The 26,862-nt window shown below is 33.4% G+C and overlaps 2 protein-coding genes across 2 annotated transcripts; one reads left to right on the forward strand and one right to left on the reverse strand.

The window, feature by feature from the left end:
- Positions 1-9,133: 9,133 nt before the first annotated feature.
- On the forward strand, positions 9,134-18,340 carry HELRODRAFT_109215 (hypothetical protein; the record flags this gene model as incomplete). The annotated part of the gene is made up of 17 exons (XM_009012955.1): positions 9,134-9,239; positions 12,172-12,245; positions 12,431-12,510; positions 12,617-12,754; positions 13,162-13,352; positions 13,588-13,670; positions 13,808-13,970; positions 14,709-14,881; positions 15,076-15,157; positions 15,733-15,998; positions 16,124-16,279; positions 16,388-16,500; positions 16,732-16,819; positions 16,952-17,156; positions 17,417-17,574; positions 17,749-17,918; positions 18,082-18,340. 17 exons carry the CDS (start codon positions 9,134-9,136, stop codon positions 18,338-18,340), a joined length of 2,505 nt encoding a protein of 834 aa, XP_009011203.1.
- Positions 18,341-20,082: 1,742 nt separating this feature from the next.
- HELRODRAFT_109220 (hypothetical protein) lies at positions 20,083-26,626 on the reverse strand. The gene is made up of 14 exons (XM_009012956.1): positions 26,447-26,626; positions 26,082-26,294; positions 25,653-25,796; positions 25,400-25,531; positions 25,096-25,230; positions 24,598-24,811; positions 24,008-24,401; positions 23,492-23,876; positions 23,190-23,381; positions 22,783-22,878; positions 22,405-22,464; positions 21,702-21,764; positions 21,249-21,341; positions 20,083-21,009 (listed from the first exon to the last, which is right to left on the reverse strand). Exons 1-14 carry the CDS (start codon positions 26,601-26,603, stop codon positions 20,552-20,554), a joined length of 2,736 nt encoding a protein of 911 aa, XP_009011204.1. The 5' UTR covers positions 26,604-26,626; the 3' UTR covers positions 20,083-20,551.
- Between the last annotated feature and the right edge of the window lie 236 nt (positions 26,627-26,862).

The following is a 26,862-nucleotide window of genomic DNA, read 5'->3' on the forward strand; positions in this document are numbered from 1 at the left end:
TTTAATTGGGTGATGATAGCCTTGAACTTGTATTTATATTTAGACGTCACGCCATCACATGCTGCAAACATACTCTCTTCAATATCCATGGCTAGGGATTTGATTTCATTTGCTGAAACCATGACGTCATCGCAATTGTTTGCTCTGATTGGATATGACATAAAAAGTTTACATTAAGGATTTTTTTATTGAATACTTTTAATAATGTAAGTAGTAGTGATAGAGTATCATTGTGAATGATAAACGATATATCAATCATTATAAGTGATAATTGTCGATAATCTTTCAGTTAATTACAAACCAATAAGACCCAAATGAATAATTAATATTTCTATCCTGCACTAAACTTTGATGTTCAAAAATTAATTAACAACTAAAGGGCTCCAGAAGTATCAGAGGTCTAGTCTTTCTTTCTAGTGGCTGGGTAGCTTAAAAGAAAAAATTTAACAACTGATGAAGAGCAAGACTCAGCACCTTTTAGAAAGAGACTCTCTCAATACATTCCTGACGGATATACGAGTTGGATCGGGACCCTTGCCACTGGACGAAGCAGCACTGAGACCAACTTTGGGATTGCTTGCTACCTGGGATGTTGTAGACTTTTGATTGGTGAACTTTGCAGTCATCAACTTGATATCTCTAGTTAAATCAGAACTGTCTGGTGGTTTGTCGAGAAGAGTGGTGGGCTGCTTCTTCTCTGCAGCTGACTGCATCGTCGCTTTCTTTGCTTCTTCTAGTGTAGAGTTTGGAAAGTAATTAGGGATATTCAACAATGCGTTTTGTTAAAAACTGAATAACAAAATAGAACGATTGATTAATAAAAAAAATTTAATAGCAAACGATTATAAACAGTGACTGATCAACTTCCATATATAAGCGGCTTCGACACGCAATAAAAGCATATAAAACAAACTTTCAACAGCAGCAGGTTCCTGGAGATTGTTCATTGAAAGCATGACTTCAAAAGATGGATGTCTCAACAGCCAGGCAGCCAGTGTTTTTTCGGTGGGAGCCATCGGGCCGGTCAATATTTTACCCGTCTGTCTCTCAAGAACTACAACTCTGTCGTTGCTGTAATCAGCTGATTTGTGTCCCAAGCGGACTCTTTAGTGTTTTAAATTTAGAGGTTATTATGGTTTGCGAGTAAATGTTGACAAATTAATAATTTTAGATTTTGATGGGCAAAAGCATTTTCTTGAATAATTTATTTTTTTAAAATTAGGATAAAGTTCTAAATAAAAGTATTGACCTTTCTTGAGTAATGATTTGAATGCAATAAAGAGCATATTTATCGAGACAGGCGTTAGAACAGTAGAGGGATTTCTGATTAGAGGGCACGGGTTTCTCACATCCAGGTCCTCTGCAGGTCTTACCCCCCTTTTTAGAAGTTCCTTTCACGAAAGCTGATAGGGATATTGTTTTGGATTTAGATTTTGAATCTGATTCGTTAGTGCTACTAGTATTTAAGTCGATTCTTGCTGTCTTTAGATTAACGTTCTTATCTGATGAACTCGGAGCTTTGGCTAGAGAAGTTTTGTTGACCTGTGCGTTAGTAGAAATTTTATTTAATGGTCGATTTATTATTTTCATTTATTAGTCGATTTATTTTTCGTTCTATTAATTTATAAAAAATTTTTGTTTGAAAATTATATATCAACTTAACCAGACCAACAATACGACATTGAATTTGATTCAAATAACGGTTGACCGCACAAACAGTTGTTGGTTTCCAAAAATTTCAGAAAATTAAATCTATATAAAACAGTCTGAACCAAACTGAACGAAAAATTATTTGATACCTGCTTAAGTTTTTCATTTGTTTTATTTGAAAGTGACTGAGCAGCTGGAGATTTTTTACTTCCTTCTACAGACTTTACTTTAACGGTTGGCTGAATTATGAAGGTGATATATGAATGAAGATCGGATGGCAAGCAAGCAAACAAAACAAATTTCAAAACAAATTAAAAAACAAATCATCGATCCACATCAGAGTTTCAAATTCTCAACAACTTCGTGTTCACCAAACTCATTTTAGAATCAGTTCAAATTTACGCATTTTTATTTGGTAATCTAGCCTAATATTTGTTCACTTCATCTTCGTATGATCTAGTTCTTACTCATAACTATCTTTATGGTTTCATATTATCATGTAAAACATTTTCAATTTTCACATTAGAACCATAAAATCTTCTAATCATTCAAATTCCACTCATCCCGTCTGGTTATGTTATGGAAATCCTAGAAGTACAACTTTTATTATGAACACTACTATTTTTTGTGATTACATAGAGATACTACTGTAATTTGAACTCTTGGATTTAGCGTGTTTTAATTTTAGCTGTCACACAAAACGCAGAAGCATTTAAAATTAAAATGATCAAACAAACAATCAATCAACCAACTTCAAATCAATCAATCAGTAACAAATCAATCAATTAGCAACAAATCAATCAATCAATCAAACACACACACACACACAAGCACAGTTGTAATTATTTTTTGTGCACACAACTTTTTTGTGATGTGGAGAAAGCATATTATATTCCTTAATTTGATACTTAAAATCTAATTTGAATAGCCACAAGGACAAATTCATTTGGTTGAATGAAGACAGATATGCACTAGTCATTTTTGAACGCAAGGGGAGGATTTTTCAGGAAAAATTAAAAAAAAAACAAAAAATGGAAAGTACTTCTTTAGATTCCGATGCCTGAGAATCAAATTTTTCTCTAGTAGAAACTTGCTTTGTTGGCCTGTCGTTCTTTTCTGTCGTTTATATAAATTTAAAAATGGCTTTACAGAACAAATATAAATTAGTCAACGAACTTGTCTCCTACAAATTAAATTATATAATGCTGGATGCAAAAATGACATTACGTAATTGTTATTAATTTATTCATAATATTGAAAAAGGTTGACGCTGCATTACCAGTATTAGCAAAAGGTTCATCCTTTACAACAGTCTTGTCCCACAAGGAGAAAATCGACTCACGTTCAGAATTCTTATGTGTTATCAATAAAAAAATGTTTAAGTTAAATTAGAGTTTTGTTTTAATTATACATTAATAAATATTAATTACTTGATTTTTTTTAATGTTAGATGTGTCTTTGGCTTTACATTTCACTTTGGACGATTCATTATCACTTTCATTCTGATCTTGTTGACTGAGGTTAATCTCGTTGTTATCATCATTCTCGCTAACTTCATTATTGTCGTAACTGTCATTTTGCTCTGAACCAGTTTTTAAATCATAAGAATCAACATTCTTGACATCAGTTCTCACGCCTTTAGACTTTCTTGAACTATTAACATTCTGCTTTTTTGCCTCTGCGGGAAAGTCTCTATCCTTTATAATCGTCACTACCGCTTTCATGGCTAAATTCGTATCTTTACCTTCATTTTGATCAAACATCTTATTTGTCATTCCTTTCATTCAATATTTTATTAGTGTTTCTAAGGGATATGAAGTTACGTTTGGAAACGTTAACAACAATTTTTGATTTGACTTTATCATCGTCAGCGGTATCATCTTTTTCGTCTTTATTCTCATCATCTTCATCATCACTAACATCGTCCTTTTCATCATCAGAGATTTCATAATCGGAATCTTGTTTTGTGCGATCATTCTTTTTAGAGGACTTCCTACATTTGTTAGGAACGTTTTCATCAAATTTTTGAACCATAGGTTTGATTCCGGATAATCTGGACTGTCTCCTCGTCAACCTCTTGTTCTCACTCAATTTATGATCAGACTTCTCCGAATCCGAAAGCGCAGCCTCACTAACTTTAGATTCTGTATCATGAATATCGACGCTAACAGATTTTACACTTTTCGATTGAGGGGCAGTCTAGAAATGGTGTAAATTTGTAAAATAAAATATTTCAAGTACTTAATAAATAAAATACTTTTTTCTCAGGATTTTGCTTTTTAGCAGGCCTTTTACATTTCGTTTTTCTGGGCACTGGTGACTCGTAGTATATGTAAGTATCATCATCGATGGTCCTTCTCTTTTTTCGCATATTATATTTTTTTGAACGCGAGCTCTTGATAAAAAATTTTTTGATAATGCATAAGTGACATAACAAAACCTTAATAAACCAAAAAGACTTCAGAATATAACACAGCAACAATCACCTCAATCTCCTCTTCCTCTCTGTTATCCTCAAAGGAATCGGAAACTTCCTCATCGTTTACTCTGTTGCTTTGGGTTTTTAGTTAACAGGTATGAAAAATTAGCAGAATCGAATCCATTCGAATGATAATCAGAGTTATTAAAACGGTTTATTTTTTAATATGTTTGTTAGTTGTTGGAGTGAGACAAAAGGTTGTTTGATATGCTTATAATGAAACGAAAACCAATGACAGAACAATGATGAAACTATTAAACTGCGGTAAACATGATTGATGATCTCTTGCGACAATTTATGAAAATTACTACAAATTTTAAAATTCTTAACAATGCGAACACTTACAATGCGCTAAAATGTACATCATACGGTTCATCAACGACTTCTTCTTCATCATTCACGCATAAAATGGTATCGAGGGCTGACTCCATAATGTGTGGGTCATCAGAAAGACATTGCTCATAATTGAATGGATCGCATGAAAAGCTGGCATTTCCGCCAATCATAGGTTCCACCTACCGGCAACATTTAATTTAATTCCAACATTTTTTAAATAACTTCAAAGCGCGGGTCAAATGAAATTTTTATTAAGCCAAAAAACAAGATACCAAGTTCCGAGAACAAACCTGGCCAAAAAACGGATTAGAACGGATTGAGGGATCTGATCCGCTGATAAATTGATTACCTGAATGAATATCCATACTGCTATCAACATCCAATGTTCTTTCGTCCATCTTCTAGTCTAAATTAAAAAACGATAGGAGTTTTATCACGTTGGACAGCGATAGATATGAAATTTTCACTATTTGGTCGGTCAAGTCTCATTACCTTGAATATGTCTACATATGAATATTTTCAAACGTTAATTTTTGGTGATCAGTTTAATAGAAACAAAATTTTGTCCATTTTATCGACCGAAAAACTTAACTGACGACAGTTGAGCATCTGGACTTAGATCTCTTGCATGCGTTATATCATGCATAAGCCACATCAACGCAAATCGATTCCCTGAACCAAATGTGACGAAAATAAGGAGAATTAAACGGGACTTTGATTACAAACACTTTAAAAATTCGCATAGCAACTGATTAAAGAAATTTCATAGTGCTGTTCGGAACAGAAATCTCTATAAATAAAAACGCCAATAGATATGCCTTCGAACATTTTTTCATTTAACACAAAATTTGTAAATAATAATTCTACTACATAATTTTGAGCCTTTAATTTATGCGAGTTTCTTTTCTGGTATTGGAACGTTTTACTTCGCCAAATTATGCTAAAATTTAATGGCTCAACTGAAGAAAAAAAATTTAGTCTTGATTTTAATGTGAAAATGATTCGTCCCTAGTCACAAAAAACCGACATAACTGAAGGCGTTCTTAAGAGCAATTTTAAAGTTTGAGTACACTTGGGAATGTTCAGATCAATAATTTCATGCGAAATATATAATTAATGTATAGAAAGTAAACATTTTAATGTTTAGTTGTATGTCAACTTGATTAAGATTTTTAAGCACTTACTCATCTGTTTAAATTTTAGCTAAGACAGCTCAAAAATGTATCGAACGCAAAGGTTATCCAGCTACAGGTAGAATTTATTGTACAGGAGGCGCCGATTTTCATTTTCATGTCATCATAAAAGCGTAAATTTAAAATGTATGTATGCGTATAAAAGACTGTTTCAGTTGCAAATATCAAATAAGGTAAACTTAACGTCGTAACCAAAACAGCACATATATTTAACATTTAGACACACACATATCCACACATTCATTCCTGCCTGGAGTTGTCTATTAAAGCACCAGACTTGCAAATAAAAACGTGAGCATCATTCAAAATCAAGCATTTTGATGATAATTTTTCTTAGTGTTTTCGATAGAACGTGTGTTAACTTAGTGTCAATGTATAATTAATAAAAAGTTATTAAATTTTCCAAATTTTGGTTTTGAACATAACAGGCCAATACAGCCAAAACGTGTAACTTATTTTATTTTCCAACAAAACATACAAGCAGTCGATCTAAAAAGATCTGCAATATGGCTTATGTGCAAACAAGTATTTGATTTTATGATTTCTTGGTACGAAATGTCCCATATTTCTCACCTTTGATCAAATATGTAGTTTGAATTTAGATACTCTTGAACTTATACATGATGCCAGTCATCCTAACACGGACTATTGTAACTTTTCGGACATTATTAAATTGCGGATATTTTGTAACGGAAGTATTTTAGTTAACATCAACGTGACAAACCTCTCAAATCATTTCCGACTAGCCGTGGTAGAAAATATTAACTCGGTGTCAATAATGTTTCATCTTTATCATTGATCCGAGGCGGATATCTAAATTTTTCACAGTTTCGACCACGTTTAAATGTACAACCAAAGCGCACAACCAATGTCAACGACCGCTTTAAAGATTGACAGACTCGGCATCGAGTCGCAAGTACTTAGGCATCTATTAACGGCGAAGAAGTGCCAGCACTCCGGTCAGACGCTCCATAATTTCAGCTTCTATTTGTTCAAAATTTATGAATTAATCGAATAACGCAAAGCTTGGTAAATCAAATTATATTAACATAAACTGTTTTGGTTTGATTGGTAATGAACGTGTGAGACTGCATTTCTATGAAACATTTTACGAGACCATAAAGAATTATATCTTTGTTCAGAACCAAGATGAAACAATTGCTGAAAAAATGAAGTTGTTCTGAAACTGGGACAACCGTTTGGAAACGAGCCGTATGGCAAAAACGAATTGGAGAATGTACCGAGGAATAGATCGTTGGCGGGACTGCACAAGGGCAAGAACATGAATCCAATATGAAAGTAATCAGTTAGCGGAAAGCTAGGGAACATGGGGCAGAATTTTTTTTCTATATTCGAAGGTCACATCTGCCACAAAACTAAAATGACACCATCAAATAATTTTCAAGAATACATAAATTTTGATGTATTCGTCTCGTCTCTCAAATGTTAAATTAAACTATTAAATATTTATTATATTGTTGCCAGCATATGTTTTATAAACATGAATACGGTTTTGAATTAGGAATTGAATTATAGCGCCTGAACCTAAATGTTAACATGGAAGATTCCGCGCCATTGTAACCACTCACGACAATTATTCACATGCAAACTTTAAGATGACATGATTGACTTCTGGACTGGAAGCTCAGTAAAAAACTATAAAAAGACAGGGCAATTTAAAAACCCTTACCAAACTCAGAAAAAAATAATTAATATTAATAATAAATATAAATAAATAAATATACACATATATATTACAAAGTTTAGGAACATTAATTTTAAATTGAGTTGTCCACAAATACATAGTGCTGGGAATAGTTCTCAGGTCCAACTTTAATTAACACGTTAGGTGAATTCAGGTTTCAATCGTTTCAAATGTTTAAAATCATACCAATCAACAAACTATAATTAAAATAAAATAATGTTTTGAACCAATGTAATGTGATATAAAATAATTTGGTTGAATTCATGGCATAAACTTGTTTCAATTTTAGTTTACCTACAAACACAAATATAAACCATTTAGCTAGATTTGTTAGACATCTTCAGCTATGGAGACATCATCATGCTAAACTAACTCCTGAGAACAAATTTTACTTATTCAATCTTTTAAATAAACTTTAGATATCGTGACAGTTTAAAAATCAAAATTCATAAATCTAGCTTTGACTCTTTTTGGCTGATGTGAATAACTATTGAAATAAATTAAGATACAGATCATTATATTTGATAATTCAAATTTTAAGTCATTTCACTCGTAATTCACGAATTACTGGACTAATGATTTTTTTAAAGATTCCTGGAAATTGATTACAATTATACAAAGTAAGATCTATTGAGTTATGTTTTGTAATAATATATTAATAATATTAAATGTTTTGTATTATTTACTGAATGATGGTATTTAAGTTTCTTTTAGTTTTACTGGATAGAGATGACAGAAATGAACGGAAGGGAAGCAAACAGATCAGCAGCCAGTCAGGTAGGATAGATATACACATTTTTTGTAATTTTCAAAATAATTATTTGGGTTGAAAGTGAAAATGAAAAATATTAATGAATCATTTATTAAATATATATGCACTTTAGTTTATTTATTTACTTTGTTTGATTATTAAATTAAAGTTATTAAACTATCAATTTTAAGTTTTAAAGAACATTTAATTTAATATTTTATAAAATGAACTGATTGTTGCATGATTGAAAATGTCATACAAATGAAGGCTTTTGAGTTTTGTTATTTGTGTTTCCGCTGTTTCGTCATTTTGTTAATTTTAATTGATCGATGATGATGAAACATTTAAAATTATATTTTAAATATAAAGCATTGCAACTTAAATACAGATAACCTATTTCAATGGTTAATTAGTTTTTAGTATATTACATAAATAAATAAAATAACATACATGATGAGAAGAGCCAACTAAACCAAAATTAAACAGCAACAGAAATGAGAAAACAGAACCGGAAAATCGAAAATGACCTCAGATGTTCTTGAGTAACGGACTTTTCACTTTCGATCTGAAAATTCACAGAAAAACTGGAATGAAGAATTTTAACTTGAAACTTTAGAAAATCCGAACAAATGCTACCGCGAGCACAAGATTAGTTAAGCAATCAGCGAACAACGGGCTAAACAACATATTAATGGATAACAAAATGGTCGTGTAACCAAAGATAAGAAAGTTAATTATTTGCGAAGCATAAAATTAAGATTAAAAAAATTATTATTAAAAGTTAAAAAAACTAATATATTAAATAGTAGTTATTGTAAAACATGTATTTTTTTAAAATATTAAAGTTGACGCTAAACAATTAATTTGATATTTTTAATAACTACTGTTCACTTTTCATTTTTTACCAAAATAAATAAGATTATGATTTTGGTGTAAGAATTTTGTCTTTGTTAGGACACTAATTTAATCTTAGCACATTTTAATTAAAAGTTATTTGTTTTTTTTTCAATTTTATTAATATGGCTAACAAAACTAAAAAGAATCACTTGAAAAATAATCTCGACCTAGCTACCTGTGAAGTTTTCAAACATTTGAGAAATGCAAAAAGATTTGCCATAGATATTGGTTGGGTTTTATTTTATCAGATTTCTTTCTTTCTTGTTAATACTGATAATGTTAGGTTGCTTAATTAATCACTAATTTTTTGTCAATTTCGATTAGTGAAGAAATTTTTTGTCATCAGTTTAAATTTAATCACCTTCTGTAACAGGGTGATTTTTTAAACTTTTTTTTAACTACCTGAAGAAGGCTTAATAACTGGTAGTTAAAAAAAAGCATATGACATCACAATAATACTGAATACAAGATATGAGACGAGGATATCGTCAACACCAACACAATACATTTAAAAATTACAGAAGCTGTCATACAGAAGCTATTGTAATAGATATCAATAAACCCCAAATAAACATCTAACGAAGAATGATAATAGAATACTAACTTCAATAACAATGAAGAACAAAGGAATGACAACAACAAAAATGAAGAATACTACACTAGCTGATAAATTTTGCTGAAGAACTTTGCTGTGTTTAAAGAAACTACATAAAGTTATGAACCAAACATGCACTGAAAATCCAAATAAGGCCCAATCTGCATAATGAATTTGGATAACAACAGTTTCATTAAATTTTCATGATGGACTTGGATAATTATATTTTTAACAAATTGAACAATTTCCAGAAAATTCTAGTAAAGGAAATTGAAAAGATAACTTTAAATTAATTAATGCCAACAATTCGGTAAAATTCATACAATACTGTATATATATATATATATATACTATATATATATATATATATATATAATTAATTATGGTCTATTACCAACATGTATATATATATATATATATATATGTTGGTAATAGACCATAATTTTTACAATATTCTATAAATTTTACCGAATGTTTTGCGTTAATATGTTTGTAGTTAGTTTTTTTCAATTTTTCTCACTAAAGATTTTTGGTGAAAGTTTAGTTTATTAAAATTCAAAATAAATTTATTTTCCGAATTTATGCTGCAAATAAGGCCATATTTCGATTCAGAATGAATCCTTCAGAATGAATGAGTTATATATATATATATATATATATATATATATATATATATATATATATATGTAGAAAGAGAGAGAGAGAGAGAGAGAGATACATAAGCACATAATTTAAGAACATGGTATGTTAAAGGTTAGGTTAGGTATACATGACACATAATTACAACATCACTAATTGTGCGGTGAGCTGGACAATTTTCTTTGTGCTTTAACATGGGTTATGCAAATATGCATAAATTATAAGCTGATCTTTATGTACAGAATTTGGCGTATCACACAACTTATTCATATATTTGAATTAAATAACTTTTTGCTTGGTGTTATTTTTTGATGTTCAACATGTAGATAACCGTAAATGTGAGTATTTTTTCTAACGTATGTAAAATGGTAACAAAAATCCGGCCCCGGCCGGTTTTTGAATTTTAAATCCGGCCAAGTCCGGCCCCGGCCGGATTTGAAAAACCTGAATCCGGTGCATCCCTAATATGTATATAATGAATCTATATATATAATGAAGAAATGAGACACCCATCCATCCGCCATCATACAGTTGAGTAAAGTGTAAAACAGACACTTAGTGTTGTTGTAGCTTGTAATAGTAAAAATCATTCTTTAATATATTTATAATATTATACAGCTTATTCCTATTATTAATTATTTAGATATTTTTATCCACTGCTAAGCAATGCTTCGAATCTGTCAATCTATTCATCATAATGTCATATAATTTTATAGTTTATCGTACTTGTATGTTGATATATTTAACACAATACACATATTTAATAGATGTAGTAAGAAAGAGAATCATATGTACTATGTAATGACAAAGCAAATATATTATTAAGCAAATATATATATGTGTGTGTATATATATATATATACATATATACACTCAGCCATATATATATATATATATATATATATATATATATATATATATATATCAAATTAAGGTTAAGACTGTTGTAGACACAATTATCAAGAAATATTACAGCATTTTCAGTTTTTGTCAGTTTACTGATTTCTTAAAATTATTAAATAACAATTATATGTATAGTGTATATAAGTTATAAGTTTATATATATATATATATATATATATATATATTAAGGAATAACTATTTCTTAACAGTTATATTTATACGCACACACATATATATATAATGTATCTTCATGTAAGTGCATGTGTCGTTCTGTATAATGACACTACAAGTTGTTCACAGTTTATAGTTCAGAGTTTCAAAATATGTCAGTTCTTGCATGTAGAATGATCAGTTCAAACAGTTATTTGATATACTTTTCTATAAGTATGAATGTAGCAATTTGTATCGTATATATGTGCGTGTGTATGCGTATGTTTGTGTGTTTGGTGTGTGTGTGATGTATACTTATATTCTGTTTGTTGAATATCCCATATTTGTTTGCTCATGTTCTTGATTATGTATAATCATGCATGTCAATTGTAAGGAGTGAACTTTTAGAATTGGAAAATTTTGTCATAAATTAAGTAATATTACTTCTTAAGTAATGTCTTTAATTCATTAATTAATTTTAAGGTGGATCATGAAAAATTTATAGATAGATAATTAGATAAATAAATGAATGAATAGATAAACTATCTTAAAAAGTTCTCCCCATAACATTTAATATGAGCACGAAAGCACAGCATAGTGTCAATTTTAATATTGATATCTGTTTGGTCTGTAAATATTTTAGAAATAATCCTACCATTGGTTGTAATAATGTAAGAGGTGTTAGGTTTTCATTGGATGTTGGTTGGTTTTTTTTATTAGTTTGTCGTTTACTGGTTAATTCATTTTTTTAATTATTTATTTTTCATCTGTTTATATTTGTTGGTTCTTATAATTTTGATAACTTTACAACACCATCTCAATAATTTATCACCATCATCCTATAAATTCCTAACCTTCTTGTTTGCCATTCAGGCGGTTCACTTGCTAAGCTGGCATACTATTCCACTGTTTCGAAGAAGAAGCCACTTGCGTTGGAATCAACTGAGGTCTGCCATCCTATTCACTCTGTCATTCTGAGATTATTAAAATTATTATTTATTATTAATATAAATTATTTATATAGATTATTAATTATTACAATTATTACTAAACTAAAATTAACTTATTTGTTTTTTCTTTTTGATATAATTAAAATAATATTTTGTAAAAATCTGCGAATATTTAATTAAAGTCAAGCAATGGCGGAGTGTACAAAGTCGTTGAAACGGATGAAATGAGAGATGAGTTGAGATTTGTGAAATTTGAAAGCAGGTCGTTTTTTTTGTTATCTTTTGTTTCTATTTATAGCTTTTTGTGTTTCTAGTAACATCATTTTCTAATTTTTTTTAAACTACCGGCTGATAACTTTCCATTGCAGGTACATGGAGACGTGCATCGACTTCATCCGCAAGCACCTCGTTGGCACTCAGGAACACATGAAGGGCAAGGTCATCAAGGTGACAGGAGGCGGGGCTTACAAGTTCAAAGATCTCTTGTGCAATAAACTGGGAGTTCAGTTAGTTAATGTAATAGATTTACGTACGATGCTGTCCTATGCCATATATTCATGAAAAGAGAGACATTGAATGAATGTTATTTACGCTGAACTCTGAGATTGTACTTCCTCACTTCCATCGTATGGTGCATCGCGTTTGTACGCTTACTTGTGTTTGTTTGTATGCATCAGTTCTAAGGGAAGCAGCTCTTATGGTTAAAATTTGATCTTAAGTTAATTGAAAGTAAATGAGCAACTCACGTTGGCGTGGATATTAAAAAGTGTGCTAGCGTCGAAGAAAAAAATGCTGTGGGGTGGGATAATAAAAATGAAATTGAACTTTATTGAATAATTTTTTTTCATTTTTGTTGACTACCTCTCAAGACTCATAAAGTTACAGAAGTGTTTGTTTGATGAAATTGCAACAGGGTTGACAAGGAAGATGAGATGGAGTGCCTCATCAAAGGATGCAATTTCCTCCTGAAAAACATTCCGGATGAAGCATTTGTATTCAACAAACCTGGAAATCCCGACTATCGATTTCTTAAAATAGATGGAGATTCCATTTTTCCATACCTCCTTGTCAATATTGGATCAGGTGTTAGCCTTATTAAGGCTAGTATGATCTCCGCGTGTATTATTTTTATCTATTCTATTTTCATGCAAATGTTTCTGACTTAATCTTTTGACCTGCTTGCTCTTCATCTCCGTCAGCTTAATTTGCTCTTTGTCACCAGAGCGTCATCATCTTCATGGTCATTGATTCGTGCTTGCAACACAAACTTTTCATCAGCATTGCCACCATTTTGTTCGTGACTTTCCTCCTACCATAACCACACTGCAGGTCTCCTCAGAGACGGAGTTTGAGAGGATTGGTGGGTCGTCACTGGGGGGTGGAACGTTCTGGGGTCTCGGGTCACTGTTGACCAACGCCAAGGTCATCTTGCTTATCATCCACTTCACAAGCCTGCATTAATACCTGTGACATAAATATATCGAAACATAACATCCACAACCTCTCTACATAAATCTTTCTAACTTTCTTAAACATTTGAAATTGTTTCCATGCATTAGGGATTTGATGAATTGCTTCAGCTAGCGGAACAGGGAGAGCACAAGAATGTTGACATGTTGGTTGGCGACATCTACGGAGGTGCCTACCAGACCTTACATCTGCCTTCTGATCTCATTGCTTCCAGTTTTGGAAAGGCAGCAAGGTCAGCCAGGGACAGGCAACGTGAGTTTTAAAATTCTTTCTGAATTTCGCTAATGTACGTCGTCGTTGTTTGTTGATGTTGTTTGTATATGTTGTTGATGTTGTTTGTATATGTTGTTGATGTTGTTTGTATATGTTGTTGATGTTGTTTGTATATGTTGTTGATGTTGTTTGTATATGTTGTTGATGTTGTTTGTATATGTTGTTGATGTTGTTTGTATATGTTGTTGATGTTGTTTGTATATGTTGTTGATGTTGTTTGTATATGTTGTTGATGTTGTTTGTATATGTTGTTGATGTTGTTTGTATATGTTGTTGATGTTGTTTGTATATGTTGTTGATGTTGTTTGTATATGTTGTTGATGTTGTTTGTATATGTTGTTGATGTTGTTTGTATATGTTGTTGATGTTGTTTGTATATGTTGTTGATATTGTACGTTATTTTTGTTGGAGTTTGCGCATTGTTTCAACTTGTGCTTGCTGTCCTCTTGTAGACACAGTTATGCTCTTACTGCACTTTGTTTCATTTTTTATACTATTTACGTGAGTTACACGAAGAGGTTAATACACACGTGTTATGTCTCTGTTACCATATCTTTTCGTTTTATCATACAATATACACCCACGCACAAATGTAGAAACATTGATACACATACAAACACACACACACACACACACACACAAACAAACACAAACACACAAACACATACACACACACACACATACAAACAAACACACAAACAGCGATGAACTTTAGAGATGCAGACATGGCAAAAAGTTTGTTGATAAGCATCAGCAACGACATCGGCCAGATAGCTTGCCTCAACGCTCGACTGCACAACTTGGAGAGGATATTCTTCGGTGGCTACTTCATTCGAGGTCATCCAATCACCATGTACACCATGACCTATGCTATCAATTTCTGGTCGAAGGTGAGGGCATGTTTGTGTAGTTGTTTGTTTGGGGCTGGCCAGGTAATCTTTAAATATCGAATTTATTACTATTATGATGTTTAATGTTTTAGTAGTATTTGTTACTAACTAACCAGCCAACGACTTACAACACCTGTTACGATTACCATCCAATCGACCAATAAAAACACTTGTTACAAACTAACCAATGACAGGGCAGCATACAAGCCATGTTTCTTCGGCATGAGGGCTACCTCGGAGCCATCGGGGCTTTTTTGAAGGGGTGTGAGGAAGAAGGTAGGTTCATTTTTTTATTTATTCATTTATTTTGATATATTGATCTTTTTAATTCAACCATCTGTATTATTTAAAAGTTCAATAGCTGTCTGCAGTTATCTTAGTTGTAATAGACGAGTTCAATAGCCATCTCAATGTTAATTTACAACGTCCACTGCATTAGTCATGAGACGATTGTAATCTTTCTGAAAATCAAACAAAAATTCATTAGTTGGAGGGTGCAAAATGTTTCTACTGGTCACTAAATGTACTTCATGTTCTTTAATATTCAGTAATATTCAGTATTAATTAATTAATCAATTATTCAATTAATTAATTAATTAACTTTTTGTCAGACATAAAATTGCTTGACAATCTTTAGAGTATCTTATGATGAAAATAATAAAATTTCTTTATAATTTAAAGAATAAATGGCATAAAGATACTCTTTTTTTCATTGTGCTAAAACGCCGTAAATTGTACAGAAGATGAAGATGTTAATCAATTGATCAATTTAATTAATTAATAAAATAATTGGATAATTAATTGATATTTAATTAATTATTTGATATTTGCTAATTAATTCTCTCGCGCAGATACGAGCAAGTACTGTTGGACGCGCACAACGACTTCGTCATGGGCCGAGAACTACGCTGGAAGTTCTGGACTGAAGCACCAGCAACATTGCAACATTCAGCATCTTTCACACTGCTCTCATAACAATCCCACTGACCATCAACAACAACAGCAACAACAACGTGCCCATCTCGATAACGATGATGTTAATGATGAGGAGGATGCCGATGATGAAGATAGTGATGATGATTTCGCCCTAGACAATCACATTCTTTACAATACAACAGTAGTTTTAGTTTGTTCTTTATCCATGTATCCATCTATCCATCTTTCCATCCATGTATCCATCCATATATCCATCCTTCATCCATCTATCAAATATTCACAACATTTTTATCCATCCATGCACAGTTTGACGTGTTGGAGTTGGATAGATTCTCCAAGCCATTGGTCTGTTGTCCTCTGTTAAACGACCCTAACAAGTATGTGCCCGACACCGTTGATCTCACCAGGGACCAGCATGCCAGGGAGTACTGGCTGCAATGTTTCCACGATGCCACTGAACAAGTAGGCCTTTGTGGACGTGTGTGTGTTTGTTTGTGTGTGTGTGTTGTGCCATGCATTAGTGTTTATTAAGCCATGCGAATGCCTCAGTTGTAAATTTTTGACGACTAGTTTGCCGAAAGAGCAGTTCAATCTCAGCCGAGCAAGTCGGATGCTGAGCAGAGAGCACTGAAGTTCAAGGAGAAGTATATCAGTCGATTGAAACATCTGCGAGTCAATCCTTGGTTCGTTTCTTCAGTGGTCTATCGATTGATCAGTCGATTGGTTGTTTGCTTGTTCATTTGCTGGATAGTTATTTGATTGTTTTGATTGATTGATTTTATTTGATTGTTTGTACAGATGAGTGAGTGATAGATTGCGTGTTCGTTTACTGTTTGATTGAATGATAGATTAATTATTCATATTCTTGAAAGTTGCATTAATGATGATTCATGGTTGACTACACTGACATGCAGTTCATACGGCTCGCTGACCGTTCGTAGCCTTCTAGACACCAGAGAACACTGCCTCGAAGAATTTCATTTTGTTGACCCTTACTCACTGGTCAGTTCATGTTAACATCTCTATTTTTGTTATTGTTATCATTACATATCATCTTCCCACTCATTTTTCCTTATAACTGATGCAATTGTTATTTGTATTACCCCGTCTTATTCTTTGCAACTTGCCTCACAGCAAAAGCAACAGGAGAACGAACAAGCGCTATCTCAATTCAAAGAGCGGATAAATGAACTTGACCTGTTGAACTTTGACTCGCAGTGGTTTGAACTCGTGCGTGGAGTACTAGCTGGTAATGTTTTCGATTGGGGTGCAAAGGCCGTCACTGCCGTCATTGAATATCAGCAGTTTGGTTTTCACGAAGCTCTCAACAAAATACCTGGTTCGTGTGCGTGTGTGTACAACGTACGTATGATTGCACTTGGGTGTTTAAATGTTTCTGACAGCACGTATGTATGTTTGAGTGTACACTCTAGATGGTGTACACTCTAGATGCACAACGTTATTGTCAGTTTTTTTACGTCCTTTCTAAGTTTGTGTCCTACATATAAAGAGAGTTTCTTCCTTGTGAGAACTTCTCTGAAGTAAATTTGTAATTGATATTTCTCGTCATCATGGCTGTATAATAACGTTTATTTTTAGAACGTCCATGGTTGATAGACAACTTTGATAGCTGGATGTTGAGAGTTGAAAAGGGAGTCCCGTACAAATGCGTGGTCATCTTCGTGGACAACAGTGGTCTGGACATCATTCTTGGAATCTTCCCATTTTCCAGAGCCCTGCTGAAAATGGGTTCGAAGGTGAGGAGGATGTATCAATGAAGAAATGCTGGATGGGCGGTTGTGGTGCATGTGCTTGTTGTTCATCATTAAGGGCTGTTTAAGATTGTTTTATTCCTAAAATATTTAAAATGTCTAAGCACCATCCCTTTTAATTAACATCAACTAATTGCAACTACATTGAAACTTTTCAAGGTCATCCTGTGCGCTAACTCTCGTCCCGTCCTCAACGATGTAACGTACCACGAACTCATCATACTGACCAAACGATTAGCCAAGCAGTGTGACGTCATCAACCTTGCCCTAAACGACGGACGCTTATTGGTCATGGAGAGTGGGCAAGGGTCGCCCTGTTTGGATTTAAGGTTGGTTGGGTGTGTGTTTTTCATGTATGAAATATAACTGTATTATGCTCTACGTCCATTTAACACAAACTACGTAATGTTTGTCATATAATTAACTTCTATTTTTACAACAACCTCGGTTGTTCCAATATAATTCATTCTCCTCAACACTGAAACACCACAGATACATAGACTACGATTTGGGCCAGAAGATGATGGAACTGAACACGGATTTGATAATTCTCGAAGGAATGGGACGCTCCATCCACACAAATCTCTTTGCCAAGTTCTCGTGCGACGTACTCAAGGTGACCATTCTTAAAAATAAATGGCTGGCAGAGAGTATTGGCGGGAAAATGTTTGACGTTGTTTTCAAATATGAAAGTAGTTCTTCCGCCGCTGTAGCTGCAGACGATCGTTCTACCACGACGATGGAGAGCTGAGTAATGTGGTCGTCGTAGATTTCCGCAGGTTTCAGAAAAAATTGTGATTCTGCTTCTAAAGTTTATTTTTCTACTTTAAATTTCCAAAAAAATTTTTGTAAGAATTAAAATAACAATTCTTTAACTAAATTGACTCTACATCATCACAATAATCGAGGAATTTTATGCCTTAAGTTATTGATTGGTGACCACTTAATTATTATATAGTTTTTGATTAAGTGATTGGTGTATATATATGTACACACACACACACACACACACACACACACACACACACACACACACACACACATACACACACACACATATATATATATATATATATATGTGTGTGTGTGTGTTTGTGTGTGTGTGTACTACATATAATATTAGATATTTATCCATTTATATATATGTGTACTTAAACACATGGGTATGTACTTATAAAGGTATTTGTTGGTTCATTCTTTATTCCTCAAGTTCATTTACAAGCAAGTCCCTGTAAATATTTTAATTCTATACTTTTTACTTTCATTTAAGAAGTCTCTAATGTTTCATTTTAGTTCATTTTATTTGTTAGTAGATTTTGGTAGATATAAAGTGATAAACATTTTTAATCGATTTAATTGAGGTTAATTAATTAATTAATTTATTAATTAGAGTAAATTGGTTAATATAATTGAAAGCTAGAATAATTTTTAGTAACTTTTTCGTAAATTAACTGCATCTGGCTACGTTTGTGTGTATTTGCGTGTGTGTTTGTGTGTGATGTGTTTGTGTTTGATGTGTTTGTGTGTGATGTGTTTGTGTGTGATGTGTTTGTGTGTGATGTGTTTGTGTGTGGTGTGTTTGTGTGTGGTGTGTTTGTGTGTGGTGTGTATTTTTATGTGCGCGTGAATGCTAATTTATACTGTGATATGGTCCAGATTTGCCATGTACTGTCTTATTTAAGCATATTAGTTGGTAGGTAAGGTAAGGAGTGTAAGTGTTAGGCAAGTTCAAAAAATTATTTTCACTGCAGTCTTTTAATCATAACCTTCATCAAGCTTAGTCATGTATTTTATGATTTCTGTGTTGCTATTTGATTATATGTTTGTTTGTTTATTTGTTTTATTGTATGTGTATATAACTCTATGTTTCATTTCATGTGCCTTCTGGAGGAAAAGAATTAATTTGTTAACAATTTGAACAATTAAGTAAAGCTATTTGATTTCTTTCGTGTTTGTTCATCTGATTTGATTTTAATTAATTCACTTCTTTTTTCTACTTCGTTAATTCATATATTTTCCAACCAAAATTCTCAATGCTTTAATTCGAAATGTTTTTTAGTTGTGTGATCATTTATATTTTTATGTCCATTTTTAATTTCTTCGTCCCCCAGAATATTTTATTTCTAAACTAGTGGAAAATCACATTACATATTTCTAGGCAGGTGTCATCGTCGTAGCGTTTAATTTTTTTCCTAAGTCAACATTTTTTTCTCTTTAAATATTAATTGACATTTGCATTTATACTTAAATTTTTGAACGAAATATCAAAGAATTGTATAAATAACGATAATAAAGATGATTTTCTAAACAAATCCGCGGGCTTGTATGTTATTACAAAATTATAAATTTACATTAAACACGCTTGAAGATAAAAACTTAACCATAACCCGCCATTATTTGAATGATTTATTATCGTTATATTTTTTTATCGTAACCTATTGTTATCTGAGCTTTATTCCATACACTAAGCAACAACTCGAAATAACACCATCGTCAGACTGAATCATTTATTGTTACTCATAAATGAATAAGAACATTAAAAAATAATTCAACGAGGTGTTAGCGTTATTTTTATACGTTCAACTAATATGCCTTGTAAAATGCTCGTGTAATAAATACGCATACAACCACACACACACACACACACATATATATATATATATATATATATATATATATATATATATATATATCGAACGTTAAACAAAGACAGTCTATTCCTTTTTAAATGAACATCTTGAAATATAAAGAAGTGTTAATCATCAAACAACATCAACGGCATATAAATGATAAAATTGAAGAGTAAAAACGAAAATGTGTGAATGAAGAAGTTAGTCATTAATTAACGTGGAACAAATTGATTCAAGTTTGTCACAGTGTTAACATAAAGTAATGAAGTTCATTTTATTGCTATGCCTGGTCAACCGTATTTGAAAGAAAAAGTAGAAGAGCATTGGAATGTTTATGCCTCGCTGGCTCTAACTTCATTGCTGTTAGTGCTGCCAACGACACCGTCATCATTCGTAAATGCTGAACCGCTAACTTTCTCTCGTTTTGTTCTGGCCACAACTTTGTTACCAAATTGATCCTGGTCGAAAAATCCAAATTTGGATTTTACCGATCCAAACTCACTTCCTTTGAGCGAGCCAGCTCCCAGAGAGAAAATGTTGTTACTACTCTTGCGCATGTCACAGTCGTCAAGAATGTCATTGTCGTCGTCCTCTTCACATTTGCTGACGATGACGAAGAAGATGATTGTGCAAAGAGTGACATAGACGACGGAGAAGAGTGCTGATAGTGCTCCAACAATCACCAAAGTGGAGCTTGTGATAGGTTCTTCCTTCGACGCCGATAATGACGTCATGTTGTTGTTGTTGCTGTCGGCAGGATTCAACATGGAGGCTAGATTCTGTGGAGGAGCTTAAATGGATTTTTTGAAAGTAATCATGAAAGTCTACATCGACAGTTGGTCAATTTTTTTTGTCTGTCTTAGGCCAAAATTATCATCATATATTAATTATTGTCATTGCAATTTTTATTGATGTTAATTTTGTTGCAGCTTTCAAATTATTTTAGTTTCTCAAGTGTGAATATAAACAAGCAACATCAGTTAGCCAATGAAGAACTTGAAATTAAAAAAAACTGAATAAGGAACTGACGGTTAGCATTGTACTTGAGGCAGTAGAACGAGCCGTAGGAGTTGACGCAATATCCAGAAGTGCATACATTTGGCTGTAGGCATTCGTTTATATCTGCAAAATCATTTTTTATTTTTTTAATATTTTATTTACATTTATATATAAAAATGTTACAACATCATAACTCTTTGCAGTCACTCCATCATCATTCATCATCATCGTTATCACCGTGACAACAATGTTTTCTTTCAATCTTCATCGTTATCATCATTCGTTATCATCATATGTTTCTTTGTAGCGTGTTAATCAACGTTGATTGTTATTATCGTCATGTCATGTTCATCATCATTGTTCGTCGTCAATGTCCATTGTCATTGTTCATCATCATTGTTCATCATCATTGTTCACCATCATTGTTCATCATCATTGTTCATCATCATTGCTCATCATCATTTTCATTATCAGAACCACTACCTTCACAATTCATTTTGTCTGACGCCAATCTGAATCCAGACTGACACGAACAAGCGAATGAACCTGCCATCAAAAAATTAACAAACATCGATTAATATACTCCTTCTTACGTCTGAATGCATTTTAGCTTGTACTTGTATATGTGTGCATGCAATTGGTATTTGTGTATATGTACGTGTATGCTTACATGCATGTGTGCATGATTTTATATGTAGAGGTTTGAACGTGTATGCTTGTTACGTACTGATATTACCAGCATAAAAGAACAAGGCATGGAGGTATATTACAACACCAGTGAATTTTAATTTAATTCCGTTAAATGTACATAACTACCCAGACATGATGTCACAGTTATTACATGGATATATTAATTAACATTTTTGTTGGTAATAGACGATAATTTTTACAATATTCTATAAATTCTACCGAATGTTTGGCGAACTACAAACATATTAACGCCAAACATTCGGTATAATTTATAGAATATTGTAATAATTAACATTTATATACAAGAATTACTAACAAATAACTATATAATCACTATGTAATCAATCAATTAATCGATCAATCAATCAGTCAATCAATCAATATATATTTATATAGCCAAAGTCCTAAAGATTCAACTGAACTCAACCTGAAACTCGCAAAACAAAAGATTACGAAGAAGTAGGTGATTATAAAAATGTATTACTAAGCTTCAAACCTATTGAGTTGCTACAAAGTTGCTGACAACCGCCATTGTTAGTTGCACATTCGTTGATATCTGGTAATGATAGAAATTGAAATAATGATACTGATTAAGATAATAGTGATTAAAATGATACTGGTTAAAATGATAGTGATAGAGACGGTATTGATCTATGATTGTAGGGTAATAATGATGAGTTTGTTTAATGGTTAGGAATGTTGTGCTGATGACGGCATATGATAAAATTAATCACTATAATAATTATTATCATGGTGATGAATCACATGTACAACAACACATGACATCGTGTGGCGGATGTGATATCATATCATCACATCACATGCGATACCATACCACCACGTTGTCACGTCACGCCAACACGACAATACCTACCGACACATTTAGTGCCATTCAGAGGGATGATGTCACAGGTATCCAGAGGGCAGAAACACTGATAGCCTCCATATTCGGTCTTGCGGCAGCTCGCCTCTGAAAATTTCGGTGATGAAATTGAATGAGATTGAAAATTATCTCCTGAATCAAACAAGTCAAAATGAGAGTTGATTTGATAGAGAAGAAAGTTAGTTAGGTATAAATAAATGAGGCAAGTAAATGAAGAAGATGAATGATTAAGTCAATTGTTTACTGTACAATTATATAAATTTAAAAATTAAAAAAATCATAAGTTGATAATTAATAAAAGAATAATATGAGATTAATCAGTGAATTACTAAACAGATCAATTAATAATAGTACGGGCAGCAACTGTTCGATTTTAAATTGTAAAAAGACGAACTAACGCAGTACAGGTCTGCACAAATCCGTTGTCAGGGTAGACGGGAAGTACTTGATCTTGGTATCGTCCATCAACGCCCACTGTTCAGTTTTCAGGTGGGGATAGGATGAGATATAGGTGAGGGAGGAGTCCATGCCGGAAACCGTCCATCCGTACGCGTACAACTTTATGTTTGCCTTCGACAGTCGTCCTGCCTCTGAAAAAAGATTAAAAAAGTTTTGTAAAAACTGGAAAACTAAAACATGAAAATTGAAATCAACGATAAACATAATTCCAATTTTAAAAACAAAAAAGTTGTTATTAGACCGTCAAGTAAGCCAAGAGATTGGACAGTTGACGGGTTGAAAGCAAAGAGAATTGCAACGTTCGGCACATCAGTTCGATCGCCATTGTTTGATGTGAATTGTGAAGTGCGGAGAGCTTGGAAGGCACTCAACCAGTTGGAGCTGGAAGTGCCCTGAACGTTCGCTGATAATTGGTTGATAGCGTTGATGGCGGCGTCTCTACTGAAAAACTGATTCAAGTAGTACTGCGTAACGACGGCCGCCGATGAAAATGTTACGATGCCGATTCTGACTGCAGATTGGCCAACATCCAAGGTCTGAACGATCTGAACGAGGGAGGTTTTCAGCTGATCCCACGTGGCAGAGGAAGGCGGTTGGATGTCTATGAGGAAGACCAGGTCCATCACCTGCAGGCAACATTCAGTCGCAGTTTTCAAATATTTTTAATAAACTACTACATATTTTAACCGATAAAAAATTAAATATGTTCAAGACTTTTTTTAAATTGTATTTTTTACGTAGCATCACAAAATCAAACCATTCCTTGGCACTGGCTCTGAGAAGCGCTTTGGCATACTCTCAATGAAACAGTCTGCAGCTGGGAGTTGAAAGAATTACCAGCATCGGAGACAAAGTAGCTAGGAGTCTGGCCGAAAGGAGGTGATGCGAGACTGGCCAACTGAGTTCGACTGACTCGCGATGTAATACCGATTGGTATCAATATTATACCGGCTTCCATTGCCAAAGCGGCTTCACTAGCAGCGTTGTTGTCTATTCCGTTCGCTAAAATAATTGCCACATTGTCCACAGCAGTGCGATCTCTCGTTGGGTCGAACTGAGTGAGTCTCATTTCCCTGAGACCGGTCGAAAGGTTGGAGCCTGTTGATCCGTCATACGTCGCACTTGTAATGGCCGTTTGAACTTGCTGTATGCTGTCGTTTAAATTTAATTATAATTTTCAACATTTGTAACTAAATTAAAATAATGTTTCATCAATGAAAAATTTTAAAATTTGTAAAGATGAGTAGCAAGTAATGTTACAAAGCGATTCGACGAAATGCTCACCTGTAAAAATTAATAATTACAAAATTTAAATTGAAGCAATGCTAAAAAACTGAATGTTGTCACCTGTTGTGTGAATTCAAATAAAAGTAGTTGGTGGATGTGCTGGAGTAGAGAACCATGCCAACTCTGGTGTTGCTGCTGAGAGTGTTGATGAGACTGTTGATGAAGGAGAGGACGTCTCGATACGACTGACACGTCGATGCACTCATGCATACGAAGAAGGAATTGTCAACCACAAAAACCAAATCAGCAGAGACGGACTGACATTGCAGAGAATCTATAAAGTAAAACCATGTTTTCACAGTGTAAAGTGAGAGATCAAATGAAAGGTAATGGAAACAACTTTAGAACATCATTTAAATAATTCAAGTAGCTATTTATAGAAGTTATTTGTCATAAAATTAAAATTAAAACAAGCAAAATTATTATTTAAATGATACGTGGTTTTGAAATAATTTAATTAAATAGCGCTTATTAAACTTCACTGCTTGCGCCAGAAACAAAAATTGACAACAATAACGTTCTAAAAATTGTAGATGTGAAATAAAAATCCAAACAGACTTGGACAGCTGTTGGTCGTAGTCTCTAATTGATAGCCATCGTAACAGGAGCAGTAGTAACTGTCAAACGTGTCCACACACAATTGCGAGCATAGCCTGTTGTCGACCCAGCATTCATTCACTGGTTTGCATGTCCCTGAGTTCAATTAAAAATTTTTCAATCTATTTAAAATTTCAGAAATTTGACAGAGTTGTGAATTTTCAAGTTTAGTTTAAAAAACACAACGTAATAGGACAAACAAATAATTTTATTTATAATTAAATATCAAAATGCAATATTGAAATCAAAACAAAATAAATTTAACCAGAAGTGGAAGCTGCGGCGCTTGATCCGGCTGATCCAGCTGGTCCTAGGGGTCCTGGTGCTCCTGGTTGTCCTGGTGGCCCAGTCGATCCTGTAGGCCCCATCATGCCCGGTGGTCCAACAGGGCCAAACACTGTTTAAATTAATAAACAATTGGAATTTGCATACTAAAATTATAAATCAATCATTCAGTGGATGTTTGAAATCAATACAATTCACACGAGAGTGAGCAAAAAACAAAAGTATAAAAATACCATTTTGCCCCGGAGAGCCACTGGCTCCCCTTAGTCCGGTACCGCCAGTAAATCCTTTTGATCCCGGAAAACCAACGGATCCTGGTTGGCCTTGAAATCCTTGAGTACCTTGTATTCCTTGTGCTCCAGGCCGTCCATCGTTGCCTGAATTTTTTTTATATTATCGTAATATACAATATTAACGTATATAATGTAATTACCGACAGTACATGTATGTATATATATATATATATATATATATATATATATATATATATATATATATATATATATATATATGTGTGTGTGTGTGTGGGGGGGGGGGGAGGGGGAAGGAGGGGTGTGTGTGTGTGTACATTATTGTTAAAAATCTATTTGTTTAGACATTATATGAGAAGCAATAAAATTGATTATGATAGCATTTGCAGGTTATAATGAAAATGTAAGAACCAGGGGCGCCAGTAAAGCTATCTCCTTGCAGACCCACGGCTCCATCTCTGCCAGTATCTCCGGTAAAGCCTGAGAAACCTGTATCTCCAATCCGTCCTGGAAATCCAAAAGTGCCAGTTGCTCCAGGAAATCCGATAGCTCCAGTACGACCTTGGGGCCCTGGTGTACCAGCCGGACCATCATTACCACGGGGACCGTCGGGCCCTCTTGGGCCTTTTAAACAGAATTAACATAATTTATATTTATAATAGAAATCTATTCAAACCATACATTTTTACATATTTGATTATTAAAAATACAAGTTTTTTAAAAATGGCCCACATGAAAAAATAACTAATGAACGTTAAACAAAGTTATTAAACAACCTTGGCTACCACTGGGTCCAAGAGGCCCTTGTTGCCCAAAAGGTCCCTGAGGACCAGTAGCGCCGGTTCTTCCTGTAGCCCCTGTTCTTCCTTGGCTGCCAGGGAGTCCAGGTGGTCCATTGAATCCGTTCAAACCTTGAACACCTGGCGGTCCCATGAAACCGGGTTGACCAGTTGAGCCTATTAATTAAGAAATTTTTGATTATTTTGTCCATTTCATTTTGAAATTTCAAAAATTAAATTTTATAAGTTTAAAAATAATGAAATATTATAATCGAACCATCTGATCCTCTGATGCCTTTGAAACCATCTGGTCCTGGAAATCCGGGTCCACCTTGAGGTCCAGGGTTTCCGACAGCGCCTGTTTGTCCTCGTCTGCCATCTTGTCCACTATTTCCTGGAAAACCTGGTGGTCC

The sequence above is a fragment of the Helobdella robusta genome (genome assembly GCF_000326865.2).
Source record: "Helobdella robusta unplaced genomic scaffold HELROscaffold_11, whole genome shotgun sequence".
Lineage (NCBI taxonomy): Eukaryota > Metazoa > Annelida > Clitellata > Rhynchobdellida > Glossiphoniidae > Helobdella > Helobdella robusta.

Excerpts from the sequence above, each read along its gene's own strand:
- HELRODRAFT_109220 (XM_009012956.1), bottom strand. The coding sequence starts at position 26,603 with ATGGGACCGCCAGGTGTTCAAGGTTTGAACGGATTCAATGGACCACCT. Across the intron at positions 23,382-23,491 it reads ATCTCTTGGCTTACTTGACG|AGGCAGGACGACTGTCGAAG; the intron begins GTCTAATAACAA and ends ATCTTTTTTCAG. Across the intron at positions 21,342-21,701 it reads AGACAAAATGAATTGTGAAG|ATATAAACGAATGCCTACAG; the intron begins GTAGTGGTTCTG and ends ATGATTTTGCAG.